Below are 22,992 nucleotides of genomic sequence, written 5' to 3'. Positions count from 1 at the left end.
TGCGCGTGCGCGTGCGTGCGCGCGCGCGTGTGTGTGTGTGCGCGCGTGTGGTAAGCCATTTCAAGATGGAGATTTTATACAAAAGCATTCAATGGAACCTGTTTTTTGTAACATTTGCCGTCGCTCCCACAGACTGTTTGCTGATGCTGGTGTTTAAAGACAAATCAGAAAAGAGCAAAGGCCACAAGGAGAGAAACAGCGTGACTTTGGAAGATATATGTGGCTTGGACCCTGGCCTATCGTTGGAGGGTGTGAATCACGTTCTCGCAATCATCTGTCTCGGACAAACTGTGCTCCTGGCTTTTGAAAACAAGGAAACCATGTATGTGTGGGATATGAGGACTCGCTACAGCCTCGGCGAAGGTAACTGAGGCTAATTGCCTCAGGATTAGGAGATCCAACTGATGTGTTTAAGGTGTTCAATGGATTTGACAGGATGGACAGAAAGAAATAACGTCTTGAGGGAGATGGGGGGGAAGAGGGGGATGTGTCTTGAGTCTAGCATGAGAGGAAGGAACCTTACAATCAGAACTGGGCCATCCAGGTGTGATGAGCATAGGAGCAGAATTGGGCCATTCAGCCCATCGAGTCTGCTCTGCCATTTGATTGTGGCTGATATATTTCTCAGCCCCATTCTCCTCCCTCCTCCCTTCTCCCTGTACATCTCGACCCTCTTACCAATAAAGAACTTATCTACCTCTGTCTTAAACATGCTCAATGACTTGGCCTCCACAGCCCTCTGTAGCAATGCATTCCACAGATTCACCACCCTCTGGCTGAAGAAATTCGTCCTCATCTCAGTTCCAAAGGATCACCCCTTCACTCTGAGGCTGTGCCCCCTGGTCCTACTCTCTTCTACTCGTTTTCCACATCCACTCTATCCAGGCCTCTCGGCATTCTGTAAGTTTCAATCAGATTCCCCCTCATCCTTCTAAACTGTAATGAGCACAGACCCAGAGTCCTCAACCACTCCTCATTCTGACAAGCCCTTCATCTGTGACATCATTCTCGTAACCTCCCGTGGACCTACTGCATCCTTCCTTAGGCACAGGGCCCAAAACTGTCCACAATATTTCTAATGCAGACAGACAACAGCCTAAACAACCTCAGCAGTACTTGTGTTCTAGCGCCCTCGAAATGAATGCTAACTTTGCATTTGCCTCCTAACCACCACAGAGCCATAGTCATACAGCATGGGAACAGACCCTTCGATCCATCCAGTCCATGTTGAACATAATCTCGAACTAAACTAGTCCCACCTGCCTGCTGCTGGCTCAAATCCCTCTGAACCTTTCCTATTCACCGAGTTATCCAAATGTCTTTTAAATGTTGTCATTGTAGCCACATCCACCAATTCCTCAGGAAGTTCATGCCACTCACCATCATCTGTGTAAAAATATTTGTCCCTTATATCTTCTTTAAATCTCTCTCCTCTCACCTTAATGTGCCCCTCATCTTGAAATCGCCCATCTTAGCGAAAAGACAACTATCATCAACTCTATCTGTTCCTTTCATTACATTATAAACTTCTCAGGTCACCTCTCAACCTCCAACACTCCAGTGAAAAAAGTTCCAACCTATCCAGCCTTTCCTTGTAACTCAAACCTTCCATACCCGGCAACATCCTGGTAAATCCCTTCTGAACCCTGTCCAGCTTGATCATATCCTTTCTATAATTGGGTGACCAGAACTGGGCACCGTATTCCAGAAGAGTCCTCACTAACATCCTGTACAACCTCAACATGACGTCCCAACCCCTAAACCCAAAGAACTGAGCAATGAAGGCATGTGTGCCAAATGCTCTTTTAACCACCCTGTCTATATGTGGTGCAAATTTCAAAGAATTATGTACCTGCACCGCTAGGTCCCTGTGTTCTACAACACTACCCAAGGCCCCACGATTACTTGTATAAGCTCTACCCTTGTTTGTTGAACCAAAATGCAATGCCTCGCATTTTTTTTTAGAATTCCTACAGTGTGGAAACAAGCCCTTTGGCCCAACAAGTCCACACCAACCCTCAGAGCATCCCACCCAGAACCATCCCTCTATAACCCACCTAATCTACGCATCCCTGCACACTACAGGCAATTTAGCATGGCCAATCCATCAAGCCTGCACACCTTTGGACTGGGAGGAAACCAGAGCACCCTGAGGAAACCCACGCAGACACGGGGAGAATGTGCAAACTCGACAGTCCAGATTGAGCTCCATCTGCCATTTTTCAGCCCATTGATCCCTTTTGATCAAGATCCCTTTATAATCTTAGAAAACCTTCTTCACAGTCTGTGCCACCAATTTCGGTGTCATCCACAAACTTACTGACTGTACCTACTGTATTCGCATGCAAATTATTTAAATAAATGACAAACAAAAGAGGACCCAGAATTGATACCTGTGGAACATCGCTGGCCACAGGCCTCCAATCCGAAAAGCAACCCTTCACCCTTACTGTCTCCTGCCATTAAGTGTCTCCTGCCATTAAGCCAATTATGGAACCGACTGGCAAGCTTAGCCTAAATCCCATGTGACCTAACTTTACTGATTAGTCTACCATGTGTAACCTTGTCAAAGGCTTCACTAAAATCCAAATAAACAACATCTACTGCTCTGCCATCGTCCATTTTTTCGGTAGCTTCCTCAAAAACTCTGGCGGCACAGTGGTTAGCACTGCTACCTCACCACACCAAGGACCTGAGTTCGATTCCAGCCTTAGGGCGCAGGTTAGGTGGATTGGCCATGCTGAATTGCCTGTAATGTTCAGGGGGATGTAGATTGGGTGGGTTGTAGGGGCAGGGGTCAGGGTGGAATACTCCGAGTTTCGGTGTGGACTTGTTGGGCCAAATGACCTGCTTACACAGTATAGGGCTTCTATGAAAACTCAGTCAAGTTTGTGAGACATAGTCTTCCTCACATGAAACCACGCTGACTATCCCTTGTCAATTTTTGCCTCTCTAAATGTCCATAATTCTATCTTTTATAGTCTCTCCAACAATTGATTCACAACCAAAGTCAGACTCACAGGTCTATAGTTCCCTGGTTTCTCCTTATAACCTTTCTTTAAACAAAGGTAAGACATTAGCCACCCTCCAGTCATCAGGCACCTCGCCCGTAGTTATAGGGGATGCAAACTGAACTGCATGTTAATGTTAAGAGAATCTTGAACTAGGATTCCAAGTTCCTTTATGCCTCAGATTTCTGAGGCCTTTCACCATTTAGTTTATGCCTCTATGCTTCCGACTGAAGTGCTTAACCTCACACTTCCCCACACAGTATTCCATCTGTCACTTCTTTACCTAATCTCCCAGCCTGTCCAAGTCCTTCTGCAGCCTCCCTGCTTACATAACACCACCTGTCCTGACACCTATCTTTGTGTCATCTGCAAACTTAGCAACAATGCCCTTAGTCCCTTCATCCAGACTGTTGACTGGAAATATCTTTCACGACAAACCCTCTTTCATTTGGGTCATGATGGTATTGTGTCCTCAGAGCCTGCTGTTCACTACTCCTTTTAAATTCAACATCAGCAGTGGGTATTAATCAATCCAGAATTCCTCCCTGTTTCTGTCAGCGTTCTGTCCTTTCCAATTGTATAAAGAGTAACAGATCCTGCTGTATTCTCAGAGTTCGGTTTCAACTGTGTTTCAAAACAACCAAATACAAAACATATCAGAGATAATAGGCACTCCAGATGCTGGAGAATCAGAGATAACAAGGGGTAGAGCTGGATGAACACAGCAGGCCAAGCAGCATCAGAGGGGCAGGAAGGCTGACATTTCGTTCCTAGACCCATGAAGGGCCGAAACGTCAGCCTTCCTGCTCCTGTGATGCTGCTTGACCTGCTGTGTTCATCCAGCTCTACCCCTTGTTATCTCAAATACAAAACGTGTTCACCTGCAGAGAGCTTGAGTTGTTCTCTGTTCTCACTAATTCTCATTTGAACTGTTGCTATCCAGCAAAAAACAAGCTGACTCCTCCTACAGCAGTGTACTTTTCGTTTCCTCTTTAATTCATTACTGTTTATCCTCAAGTCAGTCACAGGTTGCATGAGAATTTCTTGTCCCCTAATGATACCGTAACTTTTGGAAATGTTCTTAGAGGTACAACGTGAAATCTCGCCTTTTCCCAGAACATCAGTGTTCATACCATTCAGTCAGATCCTAACTGATCTGTATCTAAATTCCATCTATTTGGTTTGTTGGAGAGCAGATAGTGATATAATCACGAATAAAAACAAAGTTGCTGTAAAAGCTCAGCAGGTCTGGCGGCAGCTGAAGTAGGAGAAAACAGAGTTAATGTTTCGGGTGCCGTGACCCTTCCTCAGAGATATAATCAGTTCAGTAATAATATCACTAAGCCATTGTCTCCCCACGAGGCTTCAGAGTGAATTTTAACAACAAGCCTCAAAGTTTCGGCAGGGCAATAAAATCACTTGTTGTCTGACACAGTTGGAAATGACCACTTGCACATCACTCTGTAACTACAGTGTTAGCATTGGATAGGATCTCTGGCATCATGTCCCGGCTTTAATCTAGTGGGAAATCAAGAATCCACGTGAATTTGTCTCTGCGTTATTATTTCATTGCTTAGCAGTGACATAGAATTGCAACACTGCATTTCCACAGGCACACAGTCACTATGCCACCCAATGAGTGAGGGCATCAATTTTAAAATTAGGTCAAGGGCACCGAGGGTTACAGAAACAAAACAAAGGCCCACTCCAGAGATAATGGGAACTGCAGATGCTGGAGAATCCAAGATAACAAAGTGTGGAGCTGGATGAACACAGCAGGCCAAGCAGCATCTCGGGAGCACAAAAGCTGATGTTTCGGGCCTAGACCCTTCATCAGAGAGGGCCCACTCCAGACCTACAGCAATGTTATTGACGCTTAACTGTCTGATACACAATTGGGGATGGACAATAAATGCCGACCTAGCCAGTGATGCCTTCTTCCTGTGAATGAATTTTTTAAAAAAATCACCCCAGGCTATCTGCATTGTATTGCTGCTCTGGAATGATTGGATTTTCCGAACCTTTCTCGAGAGTTATTCCTTGAAAGAGCAATAGCAATCCAGCGATACGGTGAAAATGTATTAGACTTAAATGAATGACTTAGAAGCTGGCAGAAGTCTCTATGTAGACTGATAAGACCATTAAATGTAGGAGCAGAAATTAGGCCATTCAGCCCATCGAGTCTGTTCTCCCATTCAATCATGGCTGATAAATTCCTCAACCCCATTCTCCTGCTTCCCCCCCCGCCCCAGTAACCCTTGATCTCATTGACAAACAGGAACCTATCTACCTCAGCCTTAAATGCACTCAGTGACCCAGCCTCCACAGCCTTCTGTGACAATGAATTCCATAGATTCACCAGTCTCTGGCTGAAGAAGTTTCTCCTTATCTCCGTTGTAAAAGGCCTTCCCTTTACTCTAAGGCTGTGTCCTCGGGTCCCTTGTCTCTCCCACCAATGGAAGCATTTTCCCAACATCCACTCTGTCCAGGCCATTCAGTATTCTGTAAGTTTCAGTTAGATTCCCCCCTCATCCCTCTAAACTCCAAAGGGCACCAAGGATTACAGGAAGAAAACAACGACCCCTCCAGACCCCCAGCAATGCTTTTGACACTTAGCTGCCGGATACACAATTAGGGATACACAATAATAATTGGCCTTTCCAGCGATGCAAGTGGCTGTTTCCGAATGTGTGAGATGTGTTTGTATTCCCCTCTCCAAACTCTAAACCCACAACCCATAGAAGGCACGAGTCAGAGACAATATTGTCTACCTAGTCACCCATGGGCTGTGAGACTGTTGATGGTTGGGCCAGCATTCATTCTCCATCACAACTAGCCCTTTGAAGGTGGTGGTGACTTTCCTTCTTGAACCCCTGCGATCCATAGTGTAGGTACAGCCCAACAGCTGTTAGGGAGGGAGTTCCAGGAATTTGACCCAGTGACACTGAAGAAATAGCAATATATTTCCCAGCCAGGATGGCTGGTGACTTTGAGAGGAAATTACAGATGGTGGTGTCCCCATGTACCTGCTTCGCTATCCTTGCAGATGGAAGTGATCGTAGGTTTGGAAGGTGCTATTGAAGGAGCCTAGTTAAACTTCTACAGTGCTTCCTGTAGATGGTGCTTAGTGTCCTCACTGAGCGTGGATGTGGTGCCAGTCAAGCGGCCACTTTGTTCTGGATGCTGTCAAGCTTCTTGAGTGTTGTTGGAGCTTCACCCATCCAGGCAACACTCAGGAAGGTTGAGATAACAAGGTGTAGAGCTGGAGGAACACAGCAGGCCGAGCAGGAAGGCTGACGTTTCGGGCTGAGACCCTTGTTCGGAGAAGGTTGAATGTTGTTTTCAGAATGAGTTTGTGCAACGCTGTGTACTGGGCTTTTTAAGCTATATCACAGGTAACGTGAAGCACGTGTCTCATTCTGTTTGTTACTGCTTGTAACCCAGCTATGCGTGTGCAGGTGCTGAGATCTTCCATGCATGTGCGGACCCATACTGGTGACTGACACTCAACCGTGGCTGACTGATGTCATGGGATGTCTGTGCACATGCGTGCGACAATGATCACCTTTGGTGTTGGGATCTCCCATTCTGTTTTTGTGAAGGAGATTTTCGGGCTCCCGGTGGTCTCTGTGAGGTTAGAAATCGTTGCAGTCAACACCATGGCCTGTGGGAGACAGCAACCCTGTCAATTAATTAGAAGATACCACTCTTTGATTGGCTTGACCGCACCTTTTACAGAGCTCGGTTGACTCCAGCACTGTATCACTAATGATCAGTGTTTGGAGCTGAGTTGATCATCTGTGACAGGCCCAACACTTGTTCCAGGGACATCAATAGCACTGAAGAATTCAGCAGCAGGCCCTTGAGCCCTCTCTGTCATTCACTATATTTTATACCGCCACTCCATTTCGTGTATTTGATCACCAAAAATCAGACGCATGAAGTTTGAATGTGAGTCTAAGTTTAACTTATAACCATGCCATCAATGCTTAGTCACAGTGTAAGGATACAGGCTGGGCCATTTAAGACTGAGATAAGGAGAAATTTCTTTACCCAGAGAGTGGTGAGCCTGTGGAATTCTCTGCCACAGTAGCTGGAGCCAAAACATTGAATGTTTTCACAAAGATCCGTGTAGTTCCCAGGGCTAAAGGGATCAAAAGGGGGTGGGAAGAAAGTGGGGACAGGGGACTGAGTTGGACGATCAGCCGTGATCATATTGAATGGTGGTGCAGGCTTGAAGGGCTGAATGGTTCATTCCTGCTCCTATTTTCTCTGTTTACATAACTGCCATCCAGACACAATTTCAGGATTGACGTTAAATATAAAATTAGGATGTGTTTAAGACCTGTAGCTGAGATAACAAGGTGTAGAGCTGGATGAACACAGCAGGCCAAGCAGCCTCAGAGGAGCAGGAAAGCTGACGTTTCGGGTCTAGACTCTTCTTCAGAAGACCCTTCGTTTCTGAAGAAGGGTCTAGACCCGAAACGTCAGCTTTCCTGCTCCTCTGAGGCTGCTTGGCCTGCTGTGTTCATCCAGCTCTACACCTTGTTATCTCAGTTCTCTAGCATCGGCAGTTCCTACTCTCTCTAAGGCCAGTAGCGGTTGGGCAAACGGAGCCAGTGAACTTGAGAACGTTGACCCATAAATTTTGATTCTCCAACTCACCAGGAATCTGTGGGTGTTTTTATTTTGTTGTTGTTGTTGTTTCTGCCGAATGAGCGGCTTTTGCTGAAGAGACCTGTGGAGGTAGGTTCATTGCTTGGATGCTCAGTACTAAACGCTGCAAAGGACACGTGGGCTTAAAGTTTGAGGCAAGGTGGGGCAATTTTGCCAACAGTGCCAGTCCTTACCCCCGCTCCAGGTGGTGAGTAAGGAGGTTGGGGGTGAGGGTGGGTAGGTGGGTAAGATACCAGGGAGCTGCGTTGGGTTGGCCCATTTCTGGAGAGGCGTGCCAACACTGGTCCCCATGTGACCTCGAGGGGTGATGGGTGAGAAGGTGGGGATTGAGCTGGAAGTTCCTTGGTCCAAGGAGAAAGTTGACAGGCAAGAAAGCTGCCCCCCCACCCCCAACAGCCCTCTCCATCCCCACCACAGACGGCCCCCGTGTTAACTTCAAGGCAGGTTGAATAGAGCTAGGAGAGACCGAGGGGTGGGGGAGCTGTTTTTTCGAATGTTTTTAGGAGACCCAAAGTTCAAAGCATGCTCCAAAAGATGGCTGGAGGCATAGCTACGAAAGGCTGGATGAGAGAAGTGGAAGATGCACCAGCTTAGAGATGGGAAACAGAAATGTCCGAAAGGATGGCATGTTGTCTTGTGGAGAATGAGTGCCAACGCTTGACATTTTTGTGAGGGATTTTGTTTCTTCTCGTGAAGGATTTATTGTTAATGGTTCAGTAACCTGCCTCACCAGGAGAAGCGATTTAAGATCACATGAACCATACCACAGCACGACTGGAAGGCCGAGTGGCTTTGCCCAGGACACGCTTAGATTAGATTAGATTCCCTACAGTGTGGAAACAGGCCCTTCGGCCCAACAAGTCCACACCCCCCTTGGAGCATCCCACCCAGACCCATCCCCCTATAACACACACACCCCAGAACGCTACGGGCAATTTAGCATGGCCGATCCACCTAGCCTGCACATCTTTGGACTGTGGGAGGAAACCGGAGCACCCGGAGGAAACCCACACAGACACAGGGAGCATGTGCAAACTCCACACAGACAGTTACCCGAGGCTGGAGTCGAACCCGGGTCCCTGGCGCTGTGAGGCTGCGGTGCGAACCACTGACCCACCGTGACACCCACAGTTATCGTGATAAATAAAGGCTAATACCTACCGACCACCAACCGCTTTATACAATTGGGTTGAAATCCTAAATCTCCCTCCCCAACAACACTCAGGGCGTAAGTACCCTGATTCCATGATCACAGTGATTCAAGGTCCCAGCTCAACACCTAGAATTCATTATTTATTAAAATGAAATCTGTCAAATGTAAATTGGGAGGATATGGACCGCATAGAGGCAAAAGGTTTTTAACTTTAGAAATGCATCATGTGTTTGCACAGGCTTGGTTGGCCGAAGGGCCCCTTCCTGTGCTGTACTGTTCTTTGGAACAACAGATTTCTAGATGTTGACAGCTGGTTTTTCCAAGATATTTATCGATTCTGTGATGGTGGCCGCAGTGTTGTCTTGTGTTCTCAGTTCACAGGTTCCACGTTTCTGTGCTCCCTGGTACTAAGCTGGAAAGTGGACCTGCAACGCTCCATTTTTGTAACAATATCTTTGTGCTGGTGCGCGATGTTCCTCCCACCATCATTGGGCAGTGGAAGCTCTCTGACATGAGGCGCTATGGAGCTATTCCCAATGGCTTTGTCTTTGAAGGAGGCTCGCGGTGTGGCCTTTGTAAGTATCTGCGTCTTTTCATATGCTGTTTCTTGGTTGTGGGGTGGGGATGGTGTGGCATTTTGTTGAGATGCCGCCAGTGGTGGAGATTCACCTCTTGTCTGTCGATCCAGCCCATCAGTTGCAAGCATTGCCCCTTGAGGATTAACCCATGAGGAGATGGTGCGAAGGCAATGCCTCCATTTTTTAGTTTAGAAAGATGAGAGGCGATCTCAATGAAATGTACGAAACTGTTTAGGGGCTCAATGGAATGGATGCAGGAAGGATCGTTCCCCTGGCTGAGGGAGGATAGAGACAGTCTCGGAGTAACAGGTAGGACCAAAAATGAGGATAAACTACTTCACTCAAAGGGGAGTGAGCCTTGGAATTCTCTACCTCAGAGGGCTATGGAGACTCGCCCATTGAGAATATCCAAGGCAGAGATTGATTTATTAGTAGATATTAAGGCATAAGGGGACAGTGTGGGGAAAATTGCATGGGAGTACAATGATCTGGTTGTATGGAGACGCAGGGCTGAATAGCCTCCCACTTCTTGTGCCTGGGGTGAGAAAACATCTTTGCTGGTTGTGAGCAGGTCAAAACATATTCATGCAGCCTTGTGTTGGTACCACACGATGTGTGAGAGGATGCTGTCTTGCAGAGAAAGCGAGAGGGACGGTAATGCCAATCCCTGGCCAGACTTTCCCGTTCCCTTCAGTGTTGCTAAAGTCTTGGTGGGAAGATTAAGTGTCAGTGTACCAATAAATGAGGCAAGCGCACAATTTCGATCTAATCCAGTTGAAGAGGCTGCTCTTTTGAAGTAACTCAATCTTAGAGAGTGAGGATTAAACACCTCGGGCTGTCATTGTCGTGCCTGTCTGTTATAATTTGTAAAGTCCTTAGTCAACTTGTTGACGTCTGTGACAGAATGACTGTGAAATGAAAGCCTATTTATAAGGGTGTGGAGCATTAAAGAACAGTCCTTGACAATGGTTTAGTTTTGCCTGATTCCCAAGGACTACTGTATAATGGGCCTGTTATTTTAATTATTGGATTAGTCATGGTTATGTTATTGACTGTCTGTATCACTCTCTTTCTGTCTGTGTTTCTCTTTCTCCTCCCCCCACCCCCCCCGTGTGTGTCTCACCTTTCTTTCTCTCTCTCTCTCTCTCTCTCTCTCTCTCTCTTCCTGCCTCCGTGTTTCTTTCTCTCTCTTTCTCTTTCTGTCTGTGTCTCGCTCTCTCGCTCTCCCTTGCGATACTCCTTGAAACCAAGCTGTTCTTCACATGTCCCAATATCTGCAGATGGGGCTTGATGTTGGATACTGTTTGCTTAATCACTGAGAAACACCTTGGAATGTTTCATGTCACGGGTGATGTAGAAACACAAATTCTGGTTAAGTGTACAGAGACTGTTGCAAGTAAATCTGTGGCAGTTTGCCCCACTATGAAACTAGCTTTGTATCCCAGTGTTGTACTTGTGTAACTTAGGAATGTAGACGCATAGGGACTAGAGTAGGCCTTTCAGACTACTGATCTTGTTCACTGTTTCATACAATCATTGCTGATCAAACACATGGGAGCCTTTTGACCCACACTTTACACTACTGATAATCAGAAATTTATCACCCTGACTTCAAGTATTTAGCGGAGTGACTAGCTTTGATAAACAAAAGTTTGCAAGTACCCAATGGATTGGGTAGTGTCTAAGGAGAGAGACGGAGATGTGCAGCAAAAGAAACATTTTTTCTCCCCCCAACTGTTGTGATTGGCGCTCATCAGTACAAATGCAAGAACAATTTGAGATGGTCACAACAATTTATAACACAGGGGAAAAATGCTAGTTGGTTTCAAAGTTAATTCTGACTGTCTGAGGTGTTGCCATGGAGAAAGCAATGTGAAAGTAAAAATCGGCCCCCAAGTAAATCAGAAAAGGCTGAAAGCCTGATCATGTTCCTTTTGTTAGCAGAGAATGGGTCCCTGCATATGTCACTTCCAGCAAGAGTGAATTAGCCGTGTTATGAGCTTTGAGTCATAGCACTGTTCAGCACAAAAACACACCCTTCGGTCCAACTCGTCCATGCTGACCAGATAATCTAAAGTAATCTAGTCCCATTTGCCAGCATTTGGCCTATAACCCTCTAAACCCTTCCTATTCATGTACCCATCCGGATGCCTTTTAAATGTTGTAATTGTACCAGCCTCCACCACTTCATCTGGCAGCTCCTTCCATACACGCACCACCCTCTGCATGAAAAGCATGGCCCTCAGTTGCCTTTTATGTCTTTCCTCTCTCACCTTAAACCTATGCCGTCTAGTTTTTGGACTCCCCATCCTGGGGAAAAGACCTTAACTATTGACCCTATAAATGCCTCGCTTGATTTTATAAACCTCTATAAGGTCACCCCTCAACCTCTGACACTCCAGCCTATTCAGCCTCTCCCTATAGCTCAAAACCCCCAACTATGGCAACCATTGTAAACCTTTTCAGAATGCTTTCAATTTGAACAACATCTTTCCTATAGCAGGGAGGCCAGAACTGCACTCAATACTCCAAAAGTGGCCTAACCAATGTCCTGCACAGCTACAACATGACCTCCCCACTCCTGTACTCGATGCACTGACCAATAAAGACAATCATACCAAACACCTTCCTCGCTATCCTGTCTACCTGCAACTCCATTTTCAAGGAACTATGAACCTGCTCTCCAAGGTCTTTTTGTTCGGCAACATTCCCCAGAACCCTACCATTAAGTTAGCGAGTTTTGAGAAGATTTGTAGCTCAGGTTGAGGTTCTGGATGTGAGTTTGCTCACTGAGCTGGAAGGTTAGTTTTCAGACATTTCGTCACCTTTTTTTATTTGAAAAAAAATACTGTATTCATAAGATGTACAAAAAATAAAATATATTTATACACCTACCCAGTCATGCAAGCCGCTCTGGGTTACCCAGGGGGTACGTACACCAACAAAAAGGGGAAAAAAAAACAAAGCAAAGAAAACACCCCGGCAGTCGTCACCCAGCACAGTCCCAGTTGGCCCCCTGACCAGTTGGGGAAGGCGTCAGCTGGGCCCAGTTACCAGATAGGGCCCTTTTTTCTATTCTGAACGAGGGGTTTCATACCGTGGTCTTCCCCCACTGCTCCTTGGCAGCGGCTGCCCCAAGCTTTAGCGCGTCCCTCAGCACGTAGTCCTGGACCTTGGAGTGCGCCAGTCTGCAACACTCGGTCGGGGTCAGTTCTTTCAGCTGGCACACCAGCAAGTTGCGGGCAGACCAAAGAGCGTCTTTCACCACATTGATGGTCCTCCAGGCGCAGTTGATGTTGGTCTTGGTGTGCGTCCCAGGAAACAGCCCGTAGAGCACCGCGTCCCCCGTCACGGAGCTGCTCGGGACGAACCTCGACAAATACCACTGCATCCCCCTCCAGACCTCCTGCGCATAGGCACACTCCAGAAGGAGGTGATCAACAGTCTTGTCCCCCCCGCAGCCACCTCGAGGGCAGCGTGCAGTGGTGCAGAGATTCCGGGCATGCATAAAGGATCTCACTGGCAGAGCCCCTCTCACCGCCAGCCAAGCAATGTCCTTGTGCTTGTTTGAAAGTTCTGGTGATGAGGCATTCTGCCAAATGACTTTGGCAGTCTGCGTGGGGAACCACACAACGGGATCCACCCTCTCCTTTTCCCGAAGGGTCCTGAGGACACTACGTGCTGACCACTGCCTGACGGCCTTGCGGTCAAAGGTGTTTCACTTCAAAAACTTCTCCACGAAGGACAGGTGGTACGGAACGGTCCAACTACTCGGAGTGTTCTGCGGCAACGAGGCCAGGCCCATCCTTCGCAACACCGGGGACAGGTAGAACCTCAGTAAGTAGTGACACTTGGTGTTTGCGTACTGAGGATCTACGCACAGCTTGATGCAGCCTGCACACAAAGGTAGCCGTCAGGGCGAGGGTGGCGTTCGGTACGCCCTTTCCCCCATTTCCCAGGTCTTTGTACACGGTGTCCCTGCAGACCCGGTCCATCCTCGACCCCCAAATGACGTGGAAGATGGCCCGGGAGACCGCAGCGGCGCAGGTCCAGGGAATAGGCCAGGCCTGCGCCACATACGACAGTACCGAAAGCCCCTCGCACCTGACAACCAGGTTCTTACCCGGGATAGAGAGGGACCGGAGCGTCCACCTGCCCAGCTTCTGCTTTAGTTTGGTGATACGCTCCTCCCAAGTCTTAGTGCACACCCCAGCTCCACCGAACCAAACACCCAGCACCTTCAGGTAGTCTGTCCTGATGGTGAAGGGGATGAAGGAGCGGTCGTCCCAGTTCCCGAAGAACATGACCTCCCTCTTACCCCTATTGACTTTGGCACACGAGGCCAGTTCAAACTGGCCGCAGATGTCCAAGAGCCTACTCACCGACCGACAATCGGTGCAGAAGATGGTGACATCGTCCATGTACAGGGAGGTCTTGACCTGAAGGCCAATGGGCCGGAGAGTGGCGGATGAAAGTGAGTTGAACATCAAAATGAACATCAACTAGCCACAAAACGACATGACCCACTATCACTCGTATCCTTACAGATGAGGAAGGACACCACTTTGATTGGGACAACACATCCATCCTAGGACAAACCAAACAGAGACACGCCCGAGAATTCCTAGAAGCGTGGCATTCCAACCGGAATTCTATCAACAAACACATTGATTTGGAGCCAATCTACCATCCCCTGAGAAAAAGAACAGGAAATGACATCCCAACCCAAGGAAACCTAACCAGATAAATAGAAAGCGGGACATAACACCAGTGCTTTGTCGGAGGCTCACTGATGATGTTACCTAGAATGGTGACAAAACATCTGGGAACAAACCTTCAAGCTCAGTGAACCAGCTTACATCTGGAACAAAATAAAGGCATTTGTTGAGGTTCGTCCCGAGCAGCTCCGTGACGCGGGACTCTGTGGTCTACGGGCTGTTTCCTGGGACGCACACCGAGACCAACATCAACTGCGCCTGGAGGACCATCAATGTGGTGAAAGACGCTCTTTGGTCTGCCTGCACTTTGCTGGCCTGCCAGCTGAAAGAACTGACCCTGACCGAGTGTTGCAGACTGGCGCACTCCAAGGTCCAGGACTACCTGCTGAGGGACACGCTAAAGCTTGGGGCAGCCACTGCCAAGGAGCAGTGGGGAAAGACCATGGTATGAAACCCCTCGTCCAGAATAGAAAAAAGGGCCCTATCTGGTAAGTGGGCCCAGCTGGTGCCTTCCCCAACTGGTCAGGGGCCAACTGGGACTGTGCTGGGTGACGACTGCTGGGGTATTTTCTTTGCTTTGTGTTTTTCCTTTAGTTGGTGTATGTACCCCCTGAGTAACCCGGAGCGGCTTGCATGACTGGGTAGGTGTATAAATATGTTTTATTTTTTGTACATCTTATGAATAAAGTATGTTTTTTCAAATAAAAAAAAGTGACAAAACGTCTGAACTAACCTTCCAGCTCAGTGAGCAAACTCACATCCTACCATTAAGTGTTATGAGTCCTGACCTGATTTACCTTTCAACAATGCAGCACCCCCATTTGTCTAAATTAAGCTCCATCTGCTACTCCTCAGCCCATCTGATCAAGTCCCATTGTACTCTTGGATAACATTCTTCACTGTCCACTACAAACCAGTTTTGGTGTCCTCTGCAAACTCACTACCATTTGTAAGCGCAGCTGGTCACACCCTTGGGCTTGTTCAGCAAGTATTGTCTGACTGCACAGTCTTATCTAACAGGAGGTATTTTGTTCTGGGTTTACTAAGTGTAATTTAGTGCAGTCATTTGTGTAAATTGACATTCAAATACAATTGAGTACTCTGCTTATTACGAACATCTGAAACAACTTGTTTAATCAACCAGGCAATTGCTGGGACAAATGGCCTGTAAACCTGGCGCAACAGGGGCACTGAAGTACTTACACAACGATGCTCAATTGTGTGATGGAGAGAATATCTATCTTTTTGGACTGCTAGTTAAATCCCATTCTTGGAAAGTAGCATCTGCATTGCCTCTGTGGAATAACAGCACAAAACTACTACTTTAGTCTCTCATCTTTTCGAGATACTTTGCATTTTCAATGTAATTTTGAGGTTGACAGGTCACTTTCTGGCTGTGAAAGTGATGGACCTTTTGTAACTTTGCATGAAATTCAGCAAACAATGATCTGAGCAAAGTATCCGTTATTCCACGGAGAGCGCGGGTGAAAAGCTTTGGCAGTGTATTTCACATTGCACCAAGATTGCAGAAAGACAGACAAATGGCAGAATGATTGGCACTGCTGGCAGTGAGCTTGAGAGGTGGGAACATCACTTAGCTAAGTGGCACGGTGGCTCAGTGGTCAGCACTGGGTTCAATTCCTGCCTTGGGTGTGGAGATTACACATTCTCCCCGTACCTGTATGGGTTTCCTCTGCATGCTCTGGTTTCCTTCCAATGGTTAGGTCTATTGGCCAAAGTTAATAGGGGGTTACAGGGCAGGGGCATGGAACTGGTTAGGCTGCTCTTTGGAGGGTTGGTATGGACTCAATGGGTTGAATGGCTTGCTCCCATGCTGTAGGGATACTATGGTTCTATGTGCCTGAATTCAAGTTTGAGTTGGAAAGCTCATGACCAATATTTCCAACTCACCTCTACACCAACCGCGATCCCTAAGTGGCAGATAACTTTTTAAAAAGTTATTTCATGGGAGTGAGTCTCACTGGCCAGGCAGCATTTATTGCCCACCCCTAATTGCCCAGAGGGCAGTTGAGAGTCAACCACATTGCTGTGGGTCTGGAGTCACATGTATGCCAGACCAGGTAAGGATGGCAGTTTCCTTCCCTAAAGGGCATTAGTGAACCAGATGGGTTAGATGGTCTCCTTTGGACCAGTTTTACTTTTAAATCCCAGGTTCTTATGAAATTAAAATCTCACCATGTGTCGTGGATTTGAGCGCTTGCCCCCAGAACGTTAACCTGGGGTTCTGGATTACTCATCCAGTGACATCACTCTGCCACTGCCTTACAGAGACAAGTTGGCCTGCTGTTGACAGGTCAGTTTGTGTGAACTATTTTCCACCTTGGGGTGGGGAAGGAGTCCATAAGACCATAAGACATAGGAGTGGAAGTAAGGCCATTCGGCCCATCAAGTCCACTCCGCCATTTAAATCATGGCTGATGGGCATTTCAACACCACTTCCCTGCGCACTCCCCGTAGCCCTTGATTCCTTTTGAGATCAAGAATTTGTCAATCTTTGCCTTGAAGGCATCCAACGTCCCGGTCTCCACTGCACTCTGTGGCAATGAATGCCACAAGCCCACCACTCTCTGGCTGAAGAAATGTTGTCTCATTTCAGTTTTAAATTTACCCCCTCTAATTTTAAGGCTGTGCCCACAGGTCCTTGTCTCCCCGCCTAACAGAAACAACTTCCTAGCGTCCACCCCTTCCAAACCATACACTATCTTGTAAGTTTCTATTAGATCTCCCCTCAACCTTCTAAACTCTAATGAGTACAATCCAGGATCCTTAGCCGTTCATCATACGCTAAACCTACCATTCCAGGGATCATCCGTGTGAATCTCCGCTGGACACGCTCCAGGGCTAGTATGTCCTTCCTAAGGTGTGGGGCCCAAAATTGGACACAGTATTTTAAATGGGGCCTGACTAGAGCCTTATAAAGCCTCAGAAGCACATCGCTGCTTTTATATTCCAACCCTCTTGAGATGAACGACAACATTACATTCGCTTTCTTAATTACGGACTCTACCTGCAAGTTAACCTTTAGAGAATCCTGGACCAACACTCCCAGATCCCTTTGCACTTCTGATTTACGAATTTTCTCACCGTTTAGAAAATAGTCCGTGCCTGTATTCTTTTTTTCCAAAGTACAAAACCTCGCATTTACTCATGATCCAAGGCAGTTGGTGGCTGATTCAGGGATTGAGCATCAGGTAAGCACCAGGCCTGATGAGCCACACCCTTCCTGCACTTTCGTCAACCTTCTGTGGTCCCTGTCACACAACTCTACCAATGCTGAACATTGACCGGTGAGTCCTGGCTCATCTTCCAACAGCACCACCCAAGATGGAGCAGGGACAAAGTAGAGAAAGGATGGAGTGGGCACTGCAGACACAAGACTTTGGCCCATTAATTGTGCAGTGTCTCAATTGCAGCTTAGAGGCAAATGGGAAGTGAGAGCTCTTGGCTCTGTTCCAATTCTTTATTTTTCTGAAAAGAGAAAGAAATGCAGTCTTTGGAAAACCTTCAGACTCTTACACTGCTACACTGTTCACATAGACAGGCTGTCCATTTGCTGCTTGTGGTTATGATGACACTCAAGTGTGCGTTCAATTCCAGGTTGGGCTGTGGTTACCCTAAAGGACTGTCCTTCTCAACCTCTGGCCTTGGCCTGAGGGGTATGGAGATCCTCAGTTTAAACCATCACCAGTTGTCTTCCTCTAATAAGAGAATACACACACACACACACACACACACACCGACACATATACGCACAACGACTGGGCATTCTGTGATCCCAGGCCTTTGGGATTCCAGCAAAAGGACGCAAGGGTGACCTTGTTATTGCCTGACTAGAGTGTAGCTTGACAGGGGCTTCCCCAGAAGAGGTAGAGCGGAGATCTTGCAGGTGAGAGCCGTAATGACACAGCATGGTTCTTTGTAGAGCTTCAGGACCAATGGCTATTCATCAGATTTGGAAGACATCATGTCAACAATTTTTAAGCCAGTGCAGGAAAGTGGATGGAATGCAGAAGGGGTTAAATGACAAAGTGTTCAGGAGCAGTAATAAGGCAAAGGTGGACAGGAAGAGATGATATTGGTTACAGAACGTCTGAGAGGAATGTAAATGCTGACTAAGGTCCAAAATTGTTGAACATTACTGTTGGGATTTACAGGCTCAAAAATGTTGTGTTAACGAGATGGAATTCCTCAAGTTTACATTGAACTTCATTGTTACAGTGCCAGGCAGAGGTCAGAGTAGGAACAGGGGAGAGAATTGAAGGGGGGGACTATCTGTGAGCCTAGGGTCTCACATGCAGATTGAACTGAGACCTTCTGCAAAGTGATTATCCAGGCAGTCTTGTTCATTCAGCTCCACGCTTTGTTGTCTCGGATTCCTCAGCATCGGCAGTTCCCATTATCTCAGCCTTTATATCTCCCCAGTATAATCTGTAGAGATGACTGCCTCATGAGCAGATGAAAGCTGACCTTGTAAATTGTTCCTACTGTGTGACAAAAAAGAGTTCCATTTGATAATAAATCTGCGCAACTTGCTCTCAAATCAAAAACCATGACACATCAAAGCTTTTGCTGACTCCCTGGGGGACATTTTCTATCAAGTAGAAAAGTTAAGAACATGTGACGTAGGAGCAAGAAATAGGCCATTCAGCCCATCGAGCCTGCTCCACCATTCAGAAAGACCACGGTTGATCTGATGGTTCTCAACTCCACCTTCATGTCTTTTCCCTACAACCTTTGATTCTCTTACTGTTTAAAAATCTAGAGAGTAAGGTCTTTGCAACAACGAAGGATGAGAGGTGACTTGATTAGAGGCGTACAAAATGATCAGAGGTATAGGTAGTGTGGACAGCCAGAGACTTTTTCCGAGGGTGGAGGGTAGCTATTACGAGGGGGCATAGTCTTAAAGTGAGTGGAGGTAGATATAGGGGAGGTGTCAGAGGTAGGTTCTTTACTCAGAGAGTGGTCAGGGCATGGAATGCATTGCCAGAGAGGGTAGTGGAGTCGGCCTCATTCGGGGCATTTAAGTGATTACTAGATCGGCATATGGATGGTGGTATAAGGTAGGGGTGGAGGTTAGATAGACCTTAGGTTTCAGGTAAAATTTTGGCACAACATCATGGGCTCAAGGGCCTGTACTGTGATGTGCTGTTTTATGTTCTACCTCAGCCTTTGAATAAAGTAAATGACCCAGTCTTAACAGCCCGCTGCAGTAAAGAATTCCGCAGATTTGCAACTCATTGAGAGTAGAAGTTCCTTCTCATCTCTGCCCTAAATGTGTGACTCACTAAATCTGTACCAGACCTTGGTTTGAAGAGACTAAGAACACAGCTGCCTCTCTGGGACACAGAGGCACCGGAGAGGGTTGCAGGGAATATTGACAAAATGGAAGCTGGACATGTGTGGGTGTCAATGTCGGGAAAGGGATTTGCAGGCTGGATCTCTTTTCTTGTGAAGAAAGAAGTCTGGGCAGGTGACCAAATAGAAATGATTAAAAGACTTTGATACGGTAAGAATGTCTGTACTTTTTGAGGAAGACTATAACACACGGGGCATCAATGTAGGACAGAATTGGCAGGAATTCCAATCAGGAATCGGAAGGAAATTCTTCATCTAAAGAGTGGTCAGAACGTTGAGCTGGAGCAACAGTAGAGATGGATTTAAGGAGAAATGAAATACGCCTGTGGGAATAGATGGTTTACGTAAACTAGATTGAGCAAGAGGAAGACGGAGGAGAATGCTAACAGCAGATTGGAACTGGATGGGCTGAAGGCCCTGTTTCTGTGCTGGGTGTCGAGTGGAACGTGCTGAGGACGTGGTGCAGATGAAAGGAACATGAGGGAGTAAGACGGGGGCTCGCAGACTGATGGGCCGAGTTATGTATTGAAAGAGAAAAGGCAGAAAAGTGCGGAGTGTTAGATCAGCCATGATCCTATTGAATGACAGAGCAGATTCAAGGGGCTGAATGGCCTAGCAGTGATTTATTCACGACTATTCAGTTCACCACTGATATGGTTCATGTTGGAACTGTGGAGGAAAACTGAAATTATTTCAAAACCCATGCTGCTCCTGAGACAAACGGCTATTAATGATAAGACTATATTTATGACCGAGCTGCACCGCCCCTCCGTCCCGTCCTCCCCCTGTCTCCACAGGCTTTGACTCCCAGCCGATAAACAGCTGCTTGGCAAGGCTGGGATGCATTCTCCACATGCCAAACACTGGCTGAACAGCCAGAGTTGTAGCCGTCCTAGCTGAGGGGTGGGGTGGGGGAGGGTGCCATGCTGCTTTTGTAACCTGAACATGCGGCCTGCTGAGCGCTTTCAGCTTTCAATCTGTTTTCTAGGAAAATGGAGGAGTAGGGGGGGAGTGGGAGGTGGGTGAAGTATTCACCCAGGAGCCATTCTGCGCACTTGTTGACATGTTGAGTACGCAGAGTCCTTCCACCTGTCCTTTCCTTCACCCTCCTGGGGTGCGGCCGATGGAGCTGACAGAGTCCCTCACCATTAAATAAAGGAAGCAGGTGGTCTAGTGCACTGTTTCCCGAGGCTTTTCAGCGTTAAGGTTCAGCAGGCTGCAGAACCAAGCCTGTTTCCCTCTTCCCCACCCCCGTATGTGTGGTGTACTGGTGTTGCCAAGGCACTAGTAATTCCAACACTCCTTGCCCATGTTCTGGGGCCTGGGTTCAAGTCCCGTCGTGGTGGGTGAAACTTTGAATTTAATAAGGACCTAGGAATAAAGAAAAGCTAACCTGATGGCGACTATCTAACCAATCCGGTTCACTAATGCCCTTTAGGGAGGGAAATCTATTGTCCTTATCTGGTGTGTGTGACTCCAGACTCTCAGCAATGTGGTTGACCCTTAACTGCTCTCTGGATAATTAGGAGTGGGCAATAATAATAGACAATAGGCGCAGGAGTAGGCCATTCGGCCCTTCGAGCCAGCACCACCATTCATTATGATCGTGGCTGACCATCCACAATCAGTATCCTGTTCCTGCCTTATCCCCATAACCCTTGATTCCACTATCTTTAAGAGCTCTGTCTATCCCTTTCTTGAAAGCATCCAGAGAGTTGGCCTCCACTGCCTTCTGGGGCAGAGCATTCCATATATCCACCACTCTCTGCGTGAAGAAGTTTTTCCTCAACTCTGTTCTAAATGGCCTACCCCTTATTTTTAAACTGTGTCCTCTGGTCCTGGACTCACCCATCAGCGGAAACATGCTTCCTGCCTCCAGAGTGTCCAATCCCTTAATAATCTTATACGCCTCAATCAGATCCCCTCTCATCCTTCTAAACTCAAGAGTATACAAGCCCAGTCGCTCCAATCTTTCAACATATGATAGTCCCGCCATTCCGGGAATTGACCTTGTGAACCTACGCTGCACTCCCTCAATAGCAAGAATGTCCTTCCTCAAATTGGGAGACCAAAACTGCACACCCTACTCCAGGTGCGGTTTCACAAGGGCCCTGTACAGCTGCAGAGGGACCTCTTTGCTCCTATACTCAATTCCTCTTGTTATGAAGGCCAGCATGCCATTAGCTTTCTTCACTGCCTGCTGTACCTGCATGCTTGCTTTCAGCGACTGATGTACAAGAACACCTAGATCTCGTTTGCTTCCCCTTTACCAAACTTGACTCCATTTAGATAGTAATCTGTCTTGCTGTTCTTGCCACCAAAGTGGATAACCACACATTTGTCCATATTAAACTGCATCTGCCATGCATCTGCCCACTCAGCTAGCCTGTCCAAGTCACCCTGTATTCTCATAACATCCTCCTCACATTTCACACTGCCACCCAGCTTTGTGTCATCAGAGAATTTGCTAATATTACTTTTAATGCCTTCGTCTATATCATTAATGTATATTGTAAACAGCTGCAGTCCCAGCACCCAACCTTGCGGTACCCCACTGGTCACTGCCTGCCATTCCGAAAGGGACCTGTTTATCACTACTCTTTGCTTCCTGTCAGCAGCCAATTTTCAATCCAACTCAGTATTTCGCCCCCAATACCATGTGACCTAATTTTGTTCACCAATCTCCTGTGCGGGACTTTATCAAAGGCTTTCTGAAAGACCAGGTACACTACATCCACTGGCTCTCCCTTATCCATCTTCATAGATACACCCTCAAAAAATTCCAAATGATTAGTCAAGCACGATTTCTCCTTCGTAAATCCATGCTGACTCTGACCTATTCTGTTACTGCTATCCAAATGAGTCATAATTTCATCTTTTATAATTGACTCCAGCATCTTTCCCACCACTGACATCAGGCTAACCGGTCTATAATTCCCTGTTTTCTCTCTCCCTCCTTTCTTGAAAAGTGGGACAACATTTGCCACCCTCCAATCCGCAAGAACTGATCCTGAATCTACAGAACCTTGGAAAATAATTACCAATGCGTCCACAATTTCTCGAGCCACCTCCTTAAGTACCCTGGGATGCAGACCATCCGGTCCAGGGGACTTATCAGCCTTCAGACCTAACAGTCTATCCAACATCATTTCCTGCCTAATATAAATACCCTTCAGTTCGTCCATTACCCTCGGTCCTTCAGCCACTATAACATTTGGGAGATTGCTTGTGTCTTCCCTAGTGAAGACAGATCCAAAGTACCTGTTCAACTCATCTGCCATTTCCTTGTTCCTCCTAATAAATTCACCCGTTTCTGACTTCAAGGGCCCAATTTTAGTCGTAACCATTTTTTTTCTTCTCACATACCTAAAAAAGCTTTTACTATCCTCCTTTATATTTTTGGCCAGTTTTCCTTCATAGCTCATTTTTTCTCTGTATTGCCTCTTTAGTTATCCGCTGTTGCTCTTCAAAAGCTTCAC

At 47.0% G+C, this 22,992-nt stretch overlaps 1 protein-coding gene across 2 annotated transcripts in view; it reads left to right on the top strand.

Annotated features, from left to right (window-relative positions):
• dok7b (docking protein 7b) overlaps window positions 1–22,992 on the top strand; it is a 106,082-nt gene that overhangs the window by 10,854 nt on the left and 72,236 nt on the right. For both annotated transcript variants that reach the window (XM_048525283.2, XM_048525277.2), the window contains exons 3-4: window positions 133–363; window positions 9,216–9,416. In XM_048525283.2, the coding sequence (XP_048381240.1) occupies window positions 133–363; window positions 9,216–9,416 (432 nt within the window). The remainder of the gene's footprint in view (window positions 1–132; window positions 364–9,215; window positions 9,417–22,992) is intronic.

This window comes from Stegostoma tigrinum, chromosome 3 (genome assembly GCF_030684315.1).
Source record: "Stegostoma tigrinum isolate sSteTig4 chromosome 3, sSteTig4.hap1, whole genome shotgun sequence".
Taxonomy (NCBI): Eukaryota; Metazoa; Chordata; class Chondrichthyes; order Orectolobiformes; family Stegostomatidae; genus Stegostoma; species Stegostoma tigrinum.
Note: the sequence above shows the minus strand (reverse complement) of the source record. Positions and strands in the feature narration are given on the sequence as shown.